Consider the following 19,465-nt stretch of genomic DNA (forward strand, 5'->3'; position numbering starts at 1 on the left):
CTCTGACATATAGAAAGGTAAAACTAAATGAAAACACTTGGAAAGAGTTGTAGAATGGTTTCAGGAAGCCAAAATAATAACCTCTCAATTCAACTCCGTGCTTCTGAAATTTTAATTCACCACAAATATCAAAGATGGAGAAATGCTCTCTCCTGCTTTGGTATTAATAAGCATTATACCTATGACTAGCTAATGTATCTGTACCACTACAATCTTATTTTTACATCCCATACTACTGCCACCAATGTGTATTGCACCGTACAGGCACCTAGTTTTACAGTCACTAAAGGCAAAGAAATGTATCTTCTAATTGGACGTCTTTTCTTTTTGAGGATTTAGAAGGAAAAAAAATACTCAAACATGTAGTTACAATTTTAGAGAGGAAAAAAAAAAAGTCTAGGTTCTTCTGACTCCAAGCCAAGACACTATTTTGCCAGCATGATGGCATTTTAAAAACAAGACTCCAAAGCTTACTGATATTTTTTTATTTGGAGGAGGGGGAGATTTTAAACCAAGGCCTTTGCCAAAGTAAAGTTTGAAACCACCACTTAGAAGACTATACTAGATAAAACCCAAGAAATAAAAATTTAAGTTTTTTAGCTTTCCTTGATCTGGAAAACTAAACTTCAAACATGTATTAGGTAGAGCTTGTAACAGAAAATACTGAAACAATTAGAAAAGAAATACTTTATTGATGAGCCCCAAAAGCATTTGTAAAAATTTAAAAGCACATAACAATGGAAACTGAGATAACAGGAAAGTTTTTATAGCATTCTTATTTAATGCCTAAGTTATTTTTTTCTTATATCCCCTCTCTGCATAAATATCAATATGTAAAAATCACTAAATCAGATCTCTTAAATTGATTTGAACATAAGAATTCTGATTCTTGTCACAAGTCTACATACCATAAATATTCTAGTCCTAGAAAATAAAGGACACAGAGAAGAAGCTCTGAAAACAATCATTAATAATCAAAAGCCTAGTAAAGTGAAGTGGGGAAGGTTCTGGAGCATTAGGAAAAGCACAGAAACAGAGACTTAGAATTTTAATTCCTAGAATCCTTGCTCTACCAGTGACTTGCCAAGTCTCATCTTCTGTGGGCCTCACTTTCCCAGTATATAAAATGAAGAAATGTCTGGATGCGATGGTCTCTAAGGGCTTTCTGGTTATTACATTAGGATTCTATTTTCAGATACCAGGCTGGGCCATAATACCTAAACAAGTGTCTCAACAATCCTGGAGCTGTTCTTAAAATAAATTCCTTATTTTTACATAGTGATTTTTCTCTAAAGGGCTCCAAGTGCTTTACAAAGGCAAAATCCCACCTTTAATACTTTGAGCCATAAGAATGAGAATATCCCACCTCCTTATCCCCAACCTATTATATAAGAAAAAATTACTAAAGAGACCAAGAAATAAAATAACTTTGGAAAAAGGGACCAGAATTCAATCTTTTGAATGCAATCTTCTGTTTTTCAGAAGCCTAATATTATGTTTGTCAATCCCACAAAACACTTCTAGACTTTTTCTTTTGTTGCTGTTGTTAATAGAAAATACAACTACTGTCCGTGGTCAACCAACTTCAGGCTAAAAAATGTCAAATAACATTCTACGCCTTGCTTTAAAAAAGAATGTGCAGAGCTTGAGAAGTGCAAACAAATGACAATCCTAAACCCTAATCTGTTGTAAAATTAATAAAATTCATGCAATACAATATAAAATACAATTATATATACATATATGTATGTATAGCTAACATTTATTGAGTACTATGTGCATACTATCTTACAACAATCCTCTGAGATAGAAGTCACTTTTCTTTATAGATGAGGAAACAAAGACTCAAAGGTTAAGTAACTTGCCTAAGGTCACAGATAGTAAGTGGCAGGGCTAGCTCTTAGCAGTCTGGGTCCAAGGCCTAAACCATGAACAGTGTCTTTTTTTAAAAATAAAAACTCTTAAGGAAAATTGCTATAGTCCCTGATCAAATGATTCAAATATGTTTGTTTTCTACAAGTTTAGGTTTTCTATCAGTATAAACTATATAGATGTTTTTAACTACAAATGATCAAACATTTTTAGTATGCTTTATAAAACTATTGTTTAACATAATAAAAAGTAACTGATTTGCTTTGAGAGAAAAGAGATAAAAATAACTGCCATCATTAATTTTCCTTAGGGTCTTTGGGAACCATGAAATGCTAGACAACATACACAGTCTTTTTCCATGAGGCTTATAATCTTAATTGATATCTCAGAAGAGATACTATATTATATATTGTAATTATATCACATAATTGTATTAAATCACCATGGCTCAAACTATGAACTCACACTGTGAAGAAAAAAATTCCAATGTGTTTAATTCAAATTTTAAAAATGTTTCTCTTACTCTGTTTTCTTAAGAAATATGTAAACATAACTTATTTTTCATTTTAAACCAAATATAAACATAACATGCTCATCCTTTCAAATATAATCATAAGATGGTTTTCAAGATTTACAAAATGAGTTTCCAGATCTCAGATAAGCTGGCATTTGTAAAGCCTCAGACAAAAAAGGTTGCCTCCTTCTTCAGAAATACAGTCTGAACACAAGTCACACATCTACCATAAAACCAGGGTAGCTTAAACTGCAAATCTTCAAATTCTAACTTTTATTTCCAATAAAATTTTCTTTTCTTTTTGGTGGGTAAGTTGAATGTAAGGGAAGAGTAAAACCCAAGGGGAGGAAAGAATAGAAAATGGCTATAAGTGGAAGAATTCATGTTGCAACTTGTTCCTACAAAAAAGCAGTATACACCACAGTAGCAATTAGTTAACACAATGCACAAAATCTAAAAATAAAGATAAGAAATTAATAGAAACCTATAACCATATAGTTAAATTAAGATGTTTCAATACTGTACCCCTCCCCTTCTGCTTTCATTAGAAAAAAAGAAGTTGGACAAGAAATGTAGCATTGTGAGTTATGCCTTATTTACTCATTAAAGCTGCATTTTTATACCATGATTAACCCTTCAAGTTAACACATGCAAGGTGATTCAATAAGAATCAAGACTCAGCAAAATTTTAAGATCGACATTTCCCCTCCAAATGATTGCTGAAAGATGGCCAACTTTAAGAGCTCAAGGAAAATTGCAAGAGTCAACAAACAAAGAACAGTGAGTAGGTAAAAAGAGGAATTTGTGTTGAAAAATGAGTAGAAATTCAGGCTTCTCCTGACATAACTGGTTATAATGCTCTGCAGAAGTAAAGGGGAACAAAGATTAGATTAAACTTACTATAATTCCATCTGCGTGCTTCTCCGCATTACACTGGTCCTTAAGGAGAAATGTTAAAAATATTAACTTCATTCTTTCATTTAAGTAACACCTTGTGTACTTTCTTCCCTACTAAGAAAACTTGTTTTACTGGGTAAGCAACAACGTTAGAAAACTACTACTCTGCTTCCACTAAGATAGTAATTTCACTGGTCCATTCCTAGCCAAACATAATTCTAACCAAGAGCATGGCAATTGTTTTTCTACACAGGCATTTAATTAAATTCTTTGTAGAAATATCCTATTGAACTGTGTAGTCACATTGGTATCAATGATTGAAAGCAGATATATTAATTTAGGATTAACGATCCTGAATATTTTTGGGTTTAACTTTACAGTAAATTATGCCAACTCTCCACAACCCCCAAACTCTTACCGTACTGCACAGGTATGACAATCATATACCCTTAAAAACTCAGGATAGACATAATTTCCCACATTCTGGCTGCTGGCCCCAGAAGTATATCAATACTTTTCTAAATAGATGGTCTGATTTTTGTTTCAGTAACCATAATCACCATATCCACAGAATGATGATATAGGGGCTAACGCTTACTACCTGGCAGGTATTTTACGTACAGGCATACCTTGGAGATATAGCGGGCTTGGTCCCAGTCCACCACAATAAAGCAAATATCGCAATAAAGCAAGTCACACAAATTTTTTGGTTTCCCAGTGCATATAAAAGTTATATTTACATTATACTGTAGCCTATGAAGTGTGCAGCAGCATTGTCTTAAAAAACAATGTATGTAATTTAAAAATACTTTATTGCTAAAAAATGCTAAACATCATGAGCCTTCAGTGAGCTGTAGTAGTAATATCAAAGATCACTGCTCACAGATCGTCACAACAAATACAGTAATAATGAAAAAGTTTGAAATATTGCGAGAATTACCAAAATGTGACAAACCACAAAGTGAGCAAATAATGTTGCAAAAATGGCGCCAATAGACTTGCTTGACACAAGGTTTGCCACAAACTTTCAATTTGTAAAAGATAGCATCTGCAAAATGCAATAAAGCAAGGTCTGCCTGTATATTATGAATTCACTTGTTCCACCGACAACTCTATAAAGTAGGTACTATTATTATCCCCATTGGACAGATGAGAAAACTGAGACAGAGAGAGAGTGTCTAGTCTAGTCTACAGTATCTAGTCCAATACATATAGTCTAGTTCCAGAATTCAAGGTCTTAACTAATACGCTATTGATATTTTGCCTTGCCTCTCTTCTCCAAGGATGTACTTAAGGAAGAAGGTGGTGGAAAGTTACCAAACATATTTGTTCCTGTAACTATAATCTACCTGTTAGTATTACACAGACAATATATTTAACTTAAAACTGTTTAAAGTTTCAACTCCATACTATCAAGAAGTTTTCAAGTTTTAATAGAAACCAGTATTTGGTCTTGGTTTATAGCCAAGGTATATATCATTTATACATAACTTTTTCTTTCTTTAACTACAGAGTTTACTCAGAAATCTACAGATTGAAGGGACAACCAAGAGCAATTTAAAGATTTGGGGATAATTTTTTTTTTAAGAATTAACATAGCAGGCCTGAAATAGCTATCCTCGGAAAAGCCTGCCTACAAAGTTGGCCGTTGGCTTGGTGTCTGGGAACCTGGATTTTAGGAGGGTTCCCACCACCTCACTATCAGAAGGGCAGCTCACTGCACCTAATCTGTTTAAGCAAACAAAATGGCTTATGTTGAAGACCAGCTTTCCTTTTGGAAATCTGGACTCTTGCTTGGTAAGTGCTAGGTAAACAGTGCTTACATGACAAAAACCCCAACAAAAAACCTTAGGTGTTGAGTCTCTAATGAGCTTCCCTGGTAGACATTTCACAAGTGCTGTCACAATCTGTTGCTGGAGGAATTAAGCACACCCTGTATGATCCCATTGGGAGAAGATTCTTGGAAGCTTGGGCCTTAGCTTCCTCTGGATTTTGCCCCATGTGCCTTTTTCCTTTGCTGGTTTTACTTTGGATCCTTTGCTGTGATAAATCATAGCTGTGAGTACAATTACAAGCTGTGCCTTCCAAGCAAATCACCAAACCTAGGGGTGGTCTTGCAAACTGCCAACACAGTGCATATCCTTTGCATATCTTTGAGAATAAAAGCATTTTGATAAGTCCATAATTCATGTTGGGATTTGCACAACTGAATTAACTATATATTTACAATATCCAAAGTTTCAGTAATTTTTAATAGACACAGTTGAAAATAAAATCTTGAGAACTACACAGAAAGAGAAATTTTAAAGTTTCTTGTTCAGATGATATTTTAATTTACTTTTAGTTTTCCCCATTAATTTCTAAACTTCTAATTTCTAAAATTGACTTTTCCAAAGAATTTCTTAGAAAGAGATATATGTAAGTGGCAGTAAGTGGAAAGAAATACATGTGGTAGATTAAATTTTCCAAAAATGGTCCCAACAAGACGTAGAGTTCATGGCCCCTATCCTTGAAACTCTGTGACTGTCCCTAACCAATAAACATAGCAGAAGTGACTATGTGTGACTTCTGGTGTCATGGAAATGCCACAAATTTCTACCTTGTTTTCTTGGAGCCCAACCACCACACTGTGAGAAAGGCCAAGCAGCTGGAAAGAGAACTATATGGAGGAGCACCTAGGCCCCCAGCTCAACTTCCCAGGCGTGTGAGTGAGCCACCTTGAAAGTGGATCCTTTGGCCCCCCCCATCTCAACACATACACCCCTGCCCCTGCAATCAAGCCACCACAGGTGGCACTGCATGAAACAGAAATAAGTCATGAGGCCTAACCAAATTGCAGATTTCTGAGCAAAATAAATGACTGCTGCTATTTTAAGACACTTAGTTTAGGTTGGTTTGTTATATAGCAATACATTACTGATACAGTACATTATATTATCTAAGAAAACCACCACTTCTACTTCTGGTATAATTTAAAATAAACTTAAATATCCAGTTTTAAGATAAGTAAGTACTAGGGATGTGATGTACAACATGATACATATAATGAACACTGCTGTGTGTTATATATGAAAGTGGTTAAGGGAGTAAATCCTAAGAGTTCTCATCACAAGGACAAAAATTTTTTTTTCTATTTCTTTGATTTTGTATTTATATGACATAATGGATGTTCACTAAACCTACTGTGATAATCATTTCATGATGTAGTAAGTCAAATCATTATACACTTTAAACTTACACAGTCTACTTACAAAGTCTATTATGTCTCAATAAAACTGGAAGAAAACATAAACTTAAATATCTGACAATATTCTCAATTAATAATACATGCTATCTACAGGGTATTTTAAGTCAGGGTTTATTATTTTTGTTACTGCTGTGGTTTATCTTTTAAGGCACAGTCAAATCTAGACAAACCCACACTATTAAATGCCTTACTACCAATCCATTCCCATCATGAACTTCAGGAATTTTGTTCTCTAATTTTAAAAGGCGTATTACACTCATCCCCCCTCCCCCCATCTTCCTTTTTAAAACTTTTTATTGTTTTTGTTTTGTAAGTAAACCGCAAGTTGCCTTTTATCAGGGTCAGCTAAAGCTAAATCTCAAGTACTACTAAACCAGAGATCCAACTGATTTCAATTTGAATTATGTTAATTAAACAAAGAAAGGGTCTAATGCTACTTCCCACTTAGATTATAACATATGTTTATCTGGTTATAAGTCCTCATTCCTTAACACAACGGCTATTCTCTCTTCTTTGAACAAACAAGCATGACTGAGATCTGGAAATATAATAGTAACAAAAACATCAGTACAACATAATTTGACAAGACTTTTGACCAGAATTATAGACTTCGGTTTTTAAAACCATGCCTACCAATAAGATACATGAAATATATTCCTATCTTTCTAATAAGGCAATGTAGTCTAATGAAAGCTCTCTTAATTATGGACCTATACATGTACTTATTACATGAAATAAAAAATAAATATGCTATGGTGATGAAAGAAAATTTCTAATTCAAGTTTGATGAGATTCAACAAACGGGACTGGGACAACTGGATAACCACATGCCAAAAAATGAACCTGGATCCATACCTCACACCACAAAGATTAACTCAAAGTGGACCATACATTAAATTAAATGTAAGAGCAAAAACTACAAAACTCTTGAAAGAAAATACAGGAATAAATCTTTGTTGTTTAGGATTAGGCAACGATTTCTCAGAAAAGCCACCAAAGGCAAAAGCAATAGAAGACTGATAAACTGGATTTCATCAAAATTTAAAATATGCATGCTTCTCAGGACACTATCAAGAAAGTAAAAAGACAACCCACAGACTTGAAGAAAAATCTGCAAGTCATATATCTGATACGGCTTGTATCCAGAATATATAAAATCACTCCTACAACTCAATAATGAGATTAAAAACCCCAACTAGAAAAATGGGCATGGCACTTCCCTGGCGGTCCAGTGGCTGGGACTTTGCCTTCCAGTGTAGGGGTGTGGGTGCGATCCCTGGTCGGGGAGCTGAGATCCCACGTGCCCTGAGGCTAGGAGGCCAAGGCATGAAGCAGAGGCAATGTTGTGACAAATTCAATAAAGACTTAAAAATAAATAAATAAATAAAATAAAATAAGGGCAAAGAATGTGAATAGACATTTCTCCAGAAGAAATGTAAATGAAAACCACTAGAATGGCTATAATCAAAAAGACAATCACAAATGCTGGTGAGGATGTGGGGAAACAGAACCCTTACACAACACGTAGAGGATGGACTTGAGGGCGCGGGCAGGGGGAAGGGGAAGCTGGGACGAAGGGAGAGAGTGGCATGGACGTATATACACTACCAAACGTAAAACAGGTAGCTAGTGGGAAGCAGCCGCATAGCACAGGGAGATCAGCTCGGTGCTTTGTGACCACCTAGAGGGGAAGGGAGGGAGACGCAAGAGGGAGGGGATGTGGGGATATATGTATACGTATAGCTGATTCACTTCGTTATACAGCAGAAACTAACACAACACTGTAAAGCAATTATACTCCAATAAAGATGTTAAAAAAAAAGAACCCTTACACATTATGAGTGGAAATATTATGTGCAGCTGCTTTGAAAAGTAGTTTAGCAGTTTTTCAAAAAGTTAAACATAGAGTTACCATGTTACCCAGTAACTCCACTCCTAGGTATACACTTAAGAGAAATGAAAACATGCGCCCCCGCACAAAAACATCATATGCAAGTGTTCACAGCAGCATTATTCATAATGGTCAAAAAATGAAAACAACCCAAATGTTCATCAACTGATGAATGGATAAACAAAATGTGGTATATCATTCAAAGGAATATTATTCAGCAATAAAAAAGAATTAAGTCCTGATACATGCTACAACATGGATTAACCTTGAAAACATTATGCTAAATGAAAGAAGCCAGTCACAAAATACCACATATTGTATGATCCTAAATATATGAAATGTCCAGAATAGGCAAGTCTAGAGACAGAAAATAGATTAGTAGTTGCCAGGGATTGGAGGAAAGGCAGGGGCAAGGGTAAGTGAGGGAAAGAGGTATAGGGAATGACTTCTTCATATGTATGGTGTTTCTTTTTGGCGTGATAAAAATGTGCTAAAATTATATTATGGTGATGGCTGCACAACTTTGTAAATATACTAAAAACCACTAAAGTATAAAGTTTAAATGAGTGAACTTTATGGTATGTAAATTATATATCAATAAACCTGGTTTAAAAAAAGTCTCATGAGAAATTAATGAATACTGATATAAACAAAAAGTCTATGCAGAAAAACATTCTAGGGAGAGAACCTGGGATCCAAGGATAACTTAAACATACATTCTAGTTTAAAAGTATCTATGGTCAGACAACTCAGTTCTAAAACGATAATCTAGACTTGGGAAGTCCAGTTTAGAAGCCACTAGTCACATGTGGCTATTGAGCACCTGAATGTGGCTAATTCAAAGTGCAAAATACACCCAGGAGAGTGACGACTTAGTGCGGGGGGGTGGGGGGGGTGGAGGGAGAGAGGGAGAGAAAATGAAGTATCTCATTAATGAATGAACTTTTACATTGATTACATGTTGAAATGGTATTATTTTGGATACAATGAGTTAAATAAAATACATTATTAAAATTAATTTCCTTTGCTTATGCAAGTTGTGACATCTGGTCATATCACCTAATCTTAATGAAGAAAACTGGTCAAGTCCCCAGCTGCAGGGGTCTCCCAGATTATCTTCACTCTGCTCCCTCCCCTCCTCACTTCCTCTGCAATTCCCCATGAGTGGAACACTGCTGTCTCTATCTATGGTACAAAGGAAGAATGAAGTCATCTGAGCTAACACAGCTTACCTGAAAATCCCAATAACCAAGTGGTGCCCAAACTTTGCTACACATCAGAATCAACCTGGGAGTTGAAAAACCCCAATGCCCAGGTGACACACCACAGCAACTACAACATGAATGTCTGGGAATGGGAGCCATGTGTCAGAATTGTTAAAATATTCCCAGGTGATTCTAATGTGCAGCAAACTTTGGGAACCAATGCACTAATCATTTAGGCAGGTGGGAAGCTTTGGGGAATGAGAATTAAAATCAAAGACTCAAAAAACTGGAAGGAGCTTAAAATCCTACCTATAGCATGCTGCCTCTAAGAACCTAAAACTAAATCAACCCAAAACAAGAAAGGTATCAAATTAGCTACATTCTCTTTTTCTTTTTTTTTGGGCCACATCCCTTTGGGGTCTCAGATGACAATACATCTTCTAAAAGTAGCTGATTCCAAAGTCTTATTAACCTGCCAGGGCAGAATAATCTTCCAAAGTAACTAAAACAATTTATATTCCCATCAGTGTTAGATGGAAGTTCTCAAAATTTTACCAACATGCCATTCTGTGGCTTTAAAATTTATGTCCTAATAAAAAGTTTTTTTAATTTAACAATGATTTAGGACTAATTATATGCTTGGTACTAAGAGCATTACAAACACTAATTCATTTAAGTTTCACACTATCAGCAAGAGTACAGATACTATTATTATTCCTATTATATAGGAGAAAACCAAAGCACAGGGAGGATAAATAAACTTGCTCAAGCGGTGGTACAAGGATTCAAACCCAGACCATCTGGCTCCAGAGTCCATGCTCTTAAAAATGTAATGCTGCCTCTCACTATTATTTAAAAACTGTATATCTTAATCACAGATTGACTGATTATGCAAAGATTAATTCATAAGGATGATAAATAAAAAAAATCATACATACAGTGGAAATACTAAACCACACAACTATTAAAAATTATGTGTTAAAAAATTCATTCAAAATTCACAATTATTTATCAGGCCCCTACTTTGTGGCAGGTAACTGTTCTAGGCACTGAGGATACAGTGGTGTTATGGAGTGAATGTTTGTGGGCCCCCCACCCCAATTCAGACAATGAAGCCCTAACCCCAGTGTGACTGTATTTGGAGTAAAGGAAGTAAGTTAAGATTAAATAAGGTCCTAAGGGTGGGGCCCCAATCCAGTAAGTGTCCTTCTAAGAAGAGACACAAGAGAGCTCTCATTCATGCTCACTCGCAGTGTGTACCACCAAGGAAAGGTCCCATAAGGATATAGTGAGAAGGTGGCTGTCTACAAGCCAGGAAGAAAGTCCTCACCAGAAACCAAATCAACAGGAACCTTGATCTTGGACTTCTAGCCTCCAAAACTGTGAGAAAATAAATTTCTGTTGTTAAAGCCACTCAGTCTGCGGTGTTTTGTTATGGCAGTGCAAGCATTCTAAGACAAAGTCCTCATGGAGATTATAGTCAGGTATAGACAAACAATAAACAGGATACCATGTAAATCTGGTTAATGATGCAAGACCATGAAGAAAAAGAAACTACTGGGAGGGTAGAGATTATTTTAGATAAGAGGGGTCAGCAAGGTCTCTCCAAAGAGATTCCACGTGGGCAGAAATTTGAATAAAGTGAGGGTGTGAACCCTGGAAGTCTGGAAGAAATGCCTTCTAGGCAGAGGGGAAGGCAAATGCAAATCCCTGAAGCAGAAAAAACTTGGCCTGAGAAAAAGAAAACAGGCCGATGTTGTTAGAATGGTGTGATCAAGCAAGGTGAGGTGAGGGAGTAGTGACGGCTCAAATGACATGAAGTTATGGTTAAGTAACTTAGTTAGATTCCATTCTAAGGGAGGTGGGAAACCAATAAGGGGATTTGAGCAGGCAAGTGACATGGTCTGATTTACACTTAAATTGTTTAAAAATACACAAAGAGTTCATACAGGGTACATATATATAATTTGAGGGATGTATCTGTACATAAAAAGCCTTAACAATGAAATTCCTTCTGGAAAAAATTAAAAAGCCAAACTCCATTTACTTGATCCATGCTACCCATTCTGAAGGACCTTGAAATGCAGGTCTATTAAGCTGGGCTAAAACAGACAGGTAGCATGTACTGACTTAACTGTAGAAATTTCTAGAAAGAAGTTCTAGTAACTTGAATTGTAACTCATTCCAAAGACAGAACATCAAAAATGTTCTTGTTGGGTGGCTAAATGGTGAGCTACTGAAAGAGGCTAGGCTGCCCTGTTTTACAACTATCTAAAGACCTGATTGATTTGTAGAGATGATCCAAATTGGCCTAAACACTATCAGCTCTTCTACTTCCTCAATCTTCTAGAGAAGGCACTGTTGAATCCCTAAAATACCTATCTACTCACACTGGGCTTAATGTAGTTTACTGGTTATCTGTATATAAGCTTCTGGGTAACTGTAGGTGGCCCCAACCCACCCATGTAATTTCACAGTAAAGAAAACCTTACCCCTTCTGTGCCCCCAACCCTATACTCCCTTCTTAAGCTTTAGAATGTATTCTGATCCACAAAAATAGATGGAAGAATTTAGACACATACATAGGAAATCAGGCATAGTGGTCAAAAATACCTAGAAAATGAACACAAGCCCTAAGTTCTGACACTTTAATACTGAATCTGGCCTCAAAAGAAAATGATACTTCCCCTCACCCCTAAACTTACAAAGCTGAATATCCATACTATCTAAGCACAAATGCATTTTTCTATACCATTGTGTCATTAACAATGCTAGGAAAATAGTGTCCATTATTAGGCAAACAAATATATGCAATTGAATAAGTAATATAGGCCAAATAATTAAAAACTCAAACATCATTTCCAAAACTGGTTGCTGAATTGGCTGCCCACCTGCTTCTAGCCACTGGCTAGAAATACAGAGGTACAGTCAATGGAAAAAAAATTTTTTTAATACTTATTTTCAAACACTAAATTCTTGTTTCTCAAAATGTCATGCAATCTAGTACATATTTAGGTTGAATACACCAAAATTTTTCAGAAAAGCAGGCAATATCCATGAAATTGTTAACCAACCACAATAATCCAAAATATGTTTTTATTCCATGAATAAGGAACAGTAATTAAAGCAGTGGTTTATTAATGTATTGGGTTGGTCAAAAAGTGCCTTCGGTTTTTAAGTAAATATAAAAGACATTTTTCATTTTCACCAAGAACTTTGTTGAACAACATATTCACCGTTTTTTTCCACTATCTTCTGCCATTTTTCAGGCAACTTCGTAATTCCATCTTCCCAAAACTTTTTATCTTTTTGAGCAAAGAACTGTTCCAGGTGCCTTTTACAGTCTTCCAGGGAATGGAAATTTTTTCCATTAAGAGAATTTTGGAAAGACAGAAATAAATGGAAATCCGCTGGTGCAATGTCTGGTGAATATGGTGGATGAATCAGAACTTCCCAGCCAAGCTGTAACAGTTTTTGCCTGGTCATCAAAGAAACAACATGCAGTCTTGCGTTATCCTGATGGAAGATTATGTGTTTTCTGTTGACTAATTCTGGACACTTTTCATCAAGTGCTGCTTTCAGTTGGTCTAATTGGGAGCAGTACTTGTTGGAATGAATCGTTTGGTTTTCCGGAAGGAGCTCATAATAGAGAACTCCCTTCCAATCCCACCATATACACAATATTACCTTCTCTGGATGAAGACTGGCTTTTGGTGTGGTTGGTGGTAGTTCATTTCGCTTGCCCCACGATCTCTGTACATTATTGTACAGTATCCACTTTTCATCGCCTGTCACAATTTGTTTTAAAAACAGAACGTTTTCATTACGTTTAAGTAGAGAATCGCATGCAGAAATATGGTCAAGAAGGTTTTCTTCGCTTAACTTACGTGGAATCCAAATGTCAACGCGATTAACATAACCAAGCTGGTGCAAATGATTTTCACTGCTTGATTTGGACATTTTGAGTATGTCGGCTTTCTCCCACGTGGTGTAACATTGAGTGTTCTCAATTAATGTCTCGATTTGATCGCTATCAACTTCAACTGGTCTACCCGACTGTGGAGCATCGTCCAGCAAGAAATCTCTAGCACGAAACTTCGCAAACCACTTTTGACACACACGTTTGATCAATCACAGCACCTTCTCCATACACTGCACAGATCTTTTTTTGCATTTTGGCGGTGTTTTTACCTTTCTTGAAATAATAAAGCACAGTATGGTGAAAATGTTGCTTTTTTTCTTCCATCTTTAATATTAAAATGGCTACACAAAAATGCACCAATTTTGATGAGTCTTTTTTTAAATGCACGCTGATATGACAGCTGTTACATCAATCTAACAAAATTGTTTTCAATGAAGTTAAAGACAACTAAGTGCTACTAGAGCCATCTTACGGAAAAAAATGAACGAACCTTTTGGCCAACCCAATAGTTCAGTACTAGAAAAAATATGTAAAAAACAATTTAAAAAAACACATCTCTATTGTACTCTTCATTATGGATGAAAAAAACAACTCTGCTAAAGTTTAAATTCCTTTCTTCCTAAGAAAAACTTTTTTGTGAAAGGTTTTGCAAAATATGTCCCTATTTCAAGCAGTGACAATGGAAAGGGTGAGTCATTCAAATGTGCTCCCCTCCTTCCCAGCCACCATCACAAATGACCTTATCAAAAACAAGCACAGGCTGGCAAGGTAACATCCAAACACAATGGTTTTTCAATAGTACCAGTAACGCCAAACTATAACTTAAATTTACTGTAGAAAGGTAATATATTTCAGAACTGAGTATTTTGGCTATTAGAGAAAAATGCCATATATTAAAATCCCATTAAATGAAAGTAATCAAAAATAAAATTTACTTACTTTAGCGATCTGCAGCAACACAATGCAGTGTTTAATTGATTCTACCATGCTCTATAAAAACAAAACACTGATTTTAGGATCTTGCCCCAAATGGCCATACAATGCTAAAACTTAAAATATATAAGTCAGTTCAAATATACAGGGTTTAAGTCTATTCTACATAAAAAATACCCTCTCTGGATTTCCAGTGGGTTCTAACATGCTGATAGTGTCAAATGAAATTATCATTAGCAATTCTATGAATTGTTTGGAAATACCAAAAAATTGTTAATTTATACTGAATAACATCTAAAGGGTCTTTCAACAGTTCAAACATAAAGTGATGCGAATTTGATTAACTTCCAAATTCTTAGATCGTCAGCAGGCAATCCCAATGTAAATTCCTAAAACGTCTATTCAAGACTTTCATGGAATTATGGAGAGTAAAGGATCCTATCAAAATATTGGTGAACCTGGAATACTACCATGTCTGTTTTTAAAATGCTTTTATCAAAATACAAATCTTATTAGAAGCCCATTATATAATGTCAGAAGGCCAGTACATCAGAAAATTCAAATCACTATATATTTAATTATAAAAAAGAGAATATACATTGTGCATGGATGAAACCTTTTATCCAAGGGTCACAAACAGACAAGACCAGAAACAGATAAAATGGCACACGAAGTCAATTCAATTAAAGGGATTATTCTATTCACTTAAAGTCCTTTAAGATAGGAGATAATACAATTCTTAAACACCCTTGTAAAAATTCATAAAAATTAAAAACTCAATTGCTCTTATTAATAGTAGCAACTTAAAACAGAAACATTTTAAGGTACTTTCTAATGCAAAGCCAGAGTTTATCAAACATATAACTTACATTTGTTGTCTCTTTGAGAGTTTCAATTTTCTGTGAAAAATAATAAATTTAAACAGAAATTATCAGAAACACAAAGAGGTATCATTGTTGTTTTTTACTGGTTAGTCATTTAAAGAATTTTACCAAAATGTACTCATTACTCTAAATCAGTTCAGGCAGGTTGGGGAGTGCTTTTGGTTAAACTTTTTCATTTAAATCAAACATTTAAATAAAAAATTCAGACATTTTATGGATTATATATCCTCAAATAAAATTCATGTGATTCAATTCAAGATTTGTAAGACTAATATAAAACATTCTTATCCCTTACCTGAAAACAATTTTTGTTTTTTCTATAGGATTCACTATGTGATTTTAAAATGCTTATTTTAGAATCACCTTAAATTTTGCAAAGTTGTTTAAAAAATGACATGAGACTAAATTCCAAAACTAAGAAGGTGAACTAAACATGAGTTACTACTATTACCAAGTGTAAAAGAGACAAATGCAAGGCTATGGTTAACAGAAATGCAAAAAAATAAATGATGCTGCATCAGGAAATCTAGTCAAGGAGAAGAAAAACATTAACTGAAAAAAAGAAAACAATATTCAAACTACAAAGTAGTTGTCAGAAACCCAAAGGGAGGAACTATAATTAAAGCAACATTCATTTTGTTCCCTCATGTGTGGCTTCTGGTTTATTTTGAAAATTTTGCTGGTTGCTTTATTAATATCTGAAGTGACCACATGTAAATTTAATAACTTTCAATCTTCAACATATGATACTTGAAGAGAAAGAACTTATTCCTAAAGGTGGTACTTACAAAAAGGGTATCATAATAAAATTTTCTGTGTTACTCTTTTGTTCAATTATGAAACCATACCAGAAATTCACCAGAAAACTCCACTTGAAATCTATATGACATACTATCATAATAGGTCAACAGTACTATTATAGTAGTCAAAACACCGAGGTCCTTCTACTACTTCGCCAAAAGGCTCTTGGTTTCAAAAATTTTAAAGTCAAAACCATGATTATAGAAGTTACCTTTCTCTGTTCATCATCTTTGCAGTTTTGAAGTTTGTCATCAAAAAGCTACAGGATTAAGAAAAAAATGATTATAGCGTCAAGCCTGTACTACATAGTACACATTTACTAAGCAAAGAAAAGCAAACATATTTCTGCCAGGGATGGTTTATACATGCATTAAATATATAATTAATGTTTACTAAAATACAAGATAACACACATTTTTTCAAGGCATTGTTATCAAGTCAGAGTCTACTGAACTATTTTAAACAGTCAAGATCAATTACTCTGGTAGAATTACAAGCAAAAGAAAACATATGACTTTAAGAACTTAAAATACCAGTTCAAACGTAAGTTTTTTCTGCCTTGTCATCCAAGTTTATCAACATTCCTTGTTCTTTCCAGGAGCTTTGCTTGTAATTAATTTTAAAGTGGGAGTTGAAGGAGACAATTTTAATAATGATAAAGGAAGTAGAGAAGTAAACTCTCCCAATCCCCCAACTCCCCCAAAATGAAAAATGGCCTTAGAAATCGAGCCACTTAAAATTTACCAGTTTCACACAACTTTTAAACAAAATATGAATCTAATCTTGTCTTATTTTCTTCTGATTATGTTTAGGTTAGCTTTAAAAACTACTGAAAAACCAGTAAGGGTTGTAAAGTAACATCAAGTAACTATTTTTACTCAAAATCAAGCTCAGTAACATTTACTACTTTATATAAATTCAATATATAATCGAATGCCATACCTTTAACTGTTCTATCAAGATTTGTAGGTAAGCATCAGCCTCTGTAAGTTTCTTATCAAAGTCTTGGACACTAGGAACAAATCCTGAATCCAAACCCTAGAGGGAAAAAAATTGCAATAAATCCCAGCAATGTCTAATAGTACAAAAGATACTTCACCCTTCATACATGACATCTCACTTTTCTAAATTAAAAATAGTACTTTTACATAAATAATAGGTCTATTTAAATTATCTAAATTCTCTAAGAATAGTGGTACATCAATCTCCTTCAAGAACTTCTATCACTGTTCCCTGTTCATCAATTACATGTGCTGCTGTTCAAATTAGAATTTACCCTGCTTTTTCAGAATCATTTTCTTCTCTCCCAAAAGCCCCATAATGGGCTCCAAAGCAACAGTAATTTAGCTAAAGGAACATATACAAAACAACCTAGACTACCTCCTATTTCCCCCCTACTTTTTGTTCAGTTCAATCCTCCAGTCCCTTAATCTCAAATTCATATTCCCACTATTTAGTTCTCCTGTTCCCTAAACTACCCCATTAGCTCTGATGTTTTCCTCCTCTTCCCTTATTTAAAAAAAAAAAGAAGAAAACTCAAAATTCTCACCTCATCTAAGAGAGTCCTCCCTAAGTGAAAGTGACAATACTTCTGTCCTAAGTTCCCTACTCATTTTCACCCTTGGCATGAACACTACACTCTGGACACCTCGTAAATGTTTATTTATTTAGAGGGCCCACTTATTTCTCAGTTTAACAGTCCAGCATTTGCATGTCCTACTTTTTGTACGCTAAAAATGTTAAGTTCCAAGAGCACGGGATTCCTATGTTTTAACTTTATTCCAAAGAAAGCTTTGAGTTCTTAATCATCTTTAACTGAAAAATATATCAATCGTGAGTATAAAAGACAAAATAGTCTGAGATTGAACAAGGCTACCATCTTGCCATAGCTGCATGCCCAGAAGTCATGGAGTTAAACAGGGAAATAAGGGTCGGGAACCACTAATGTCACAATCACAACCGAACCACAAAACTCTGTACTAAATGGGTGAAATATAGTGCTTCAACATACCATACTTGACTTTCAATTGTTTTATCTCTCCTGCCTTTTGCCAAAACGTGCTGATCATTTCACATTCCCCATTTTAGTCAACTGAGGCCAGAGTTCATTTTATATTAAACCAACACCTCATCTTTGCCTAACACTTTATCATTATTAAAGCACTTTCACAGCCATGATCTCAAACATCAGATTAAGACAGTATAGTATTATGGAAAAAACAATGGGTTGGCAAACCTGGTTTCTAATTGCAGCTCAGCCACTAACAAGATATTGCGTCTCTCTAAACTATTTTCTTACCTGCCAAATGCAGGCATCCTCCTCCTACTATTATTAGTGTGGCAGCTACGACCTCTACTAAAGACTATAATTACTAACACTGTCAATTACTACTAATACTATTGCTGTTCTTCCCAAACTAAAATTCAAATTCTTAATCAAAGCATTAAAAACCTAAGTCCACAATTAATCTTGTAATGCATTTTCTTTTTCAAATTCAAAGGCAAAAAACTGCCTTTTTTCTTTTACATACATGTTGAGAAACTGCTTGAAATGAGTATTGAAAATCCCCTTTCCAATGAGAGATGTCATGTAAAAACAAAGTTTAAGAAAGAAAAATCATAATAAGCAATATATGTAAACTCCAGATATATTTATAAAATTGTAGTTAAACATCTTCATTCTTAAAGATAACCCCAAAGACATCCTTTTAGAAACATTTACTATGTAGAGTATGATAATAAAAGACATGGAAAAGAAAGGATAAATCCATCACATTCCAGAGATACCACAGTACTGTACTAAGAAAGTAGGGAGTGATTTCTTTTCCATGTTACTGTACCACAGGAAAACTGGAAGGACTGCTTGGCTTTTTGTTTTGTTTTGTTTCACAGGGCAATATAACATAACTATCAATAATTTAACTATAAAACCCAGTTAAAATCAGCTAAATACATTGTTCTTGCTAAATACTAAAAAGGTCAATGGCATATTCATAAATGAGTATAAAGGTGAAGGATCTAAATGAGAAAAAGTGATCTTCAAGAATTTTCCCTCTTCTGAATCCATTTAGAACTACCACTATAGAAATCTAATTAATATATCCTTCTGAACAAGTCACTATATCTGATTAAAAATCCCCCAATAAATAAATGGAAAAAATTAGATTTATATTACTGAGATCTGAAATTAAGTCTAAATTAAGTCTTAAAAAACAACTCTTTGATGTTGCTATAGTCATGTGAACCTCACCTTGGCTCTTTTGTCAGACCTGCCTCCCCCTAGATATCATCTTCTACAA

At 34.7% G+C, this 19,465-nt stretch overlaps 1 protein-coding gene across 4 annotated transcripts in view; it reads right to left on the reverse strand.

Annotated features, from left to right (window-relative positions):
- The window catches only part of OSBPL9 (oxysterol binding protein like 9), a 188,978-nt gene that overhangs the window by 38,887 nt on the left and 130,626 nt on the right, over window positions 1-19,465 (reverse strand). For all 4 annotated transcript variants that reach the window (XM_061184231.1, XM_061184234.1, XM_061184232.1 and 1 more), the window contains 5 exons: window positions 17,109-17,204; window positions 16,378-16,425; window positions 15,351-15,380; window positions 14,488-14,538; window positions 3,287-3,325 (listed from right to left, as the gene is read on the reverse strand). In XM_061184231.1, coding sequence (XP_061040214.1) covers window positions 3,287-3,325; window positions 14,488-14,538; window positions 15,351-15,380; window positions 16,378-16,425; window positions 17,109-17,204 — 264 coding nt within the window. The remainder of the gene's footprint in view (window positions 1-3,286; window positions 3,326-14,487; window positions 14,539-15,350; window positions 15,381-16,377; window positions 16,426-17,108; window positions 17,205-19,465) is intronic.

This window comes from Eubalaena glacialis, chromosome 3 (assembly GCF_028564815.1).
Source record: "Eubalaena glacialis isolate mEubGla1 chromosome 3, mEubGla1.1.hap2.+ XY, whole genome shotgun sequence".
NCBI classification, from domain to species: domain Eukaryota; kingdom Metazoa; phylum Chordata; class Mammalia; order Artiodactyla; family Balaenidae; genus Eubalaena; species Eubalaena glacialis.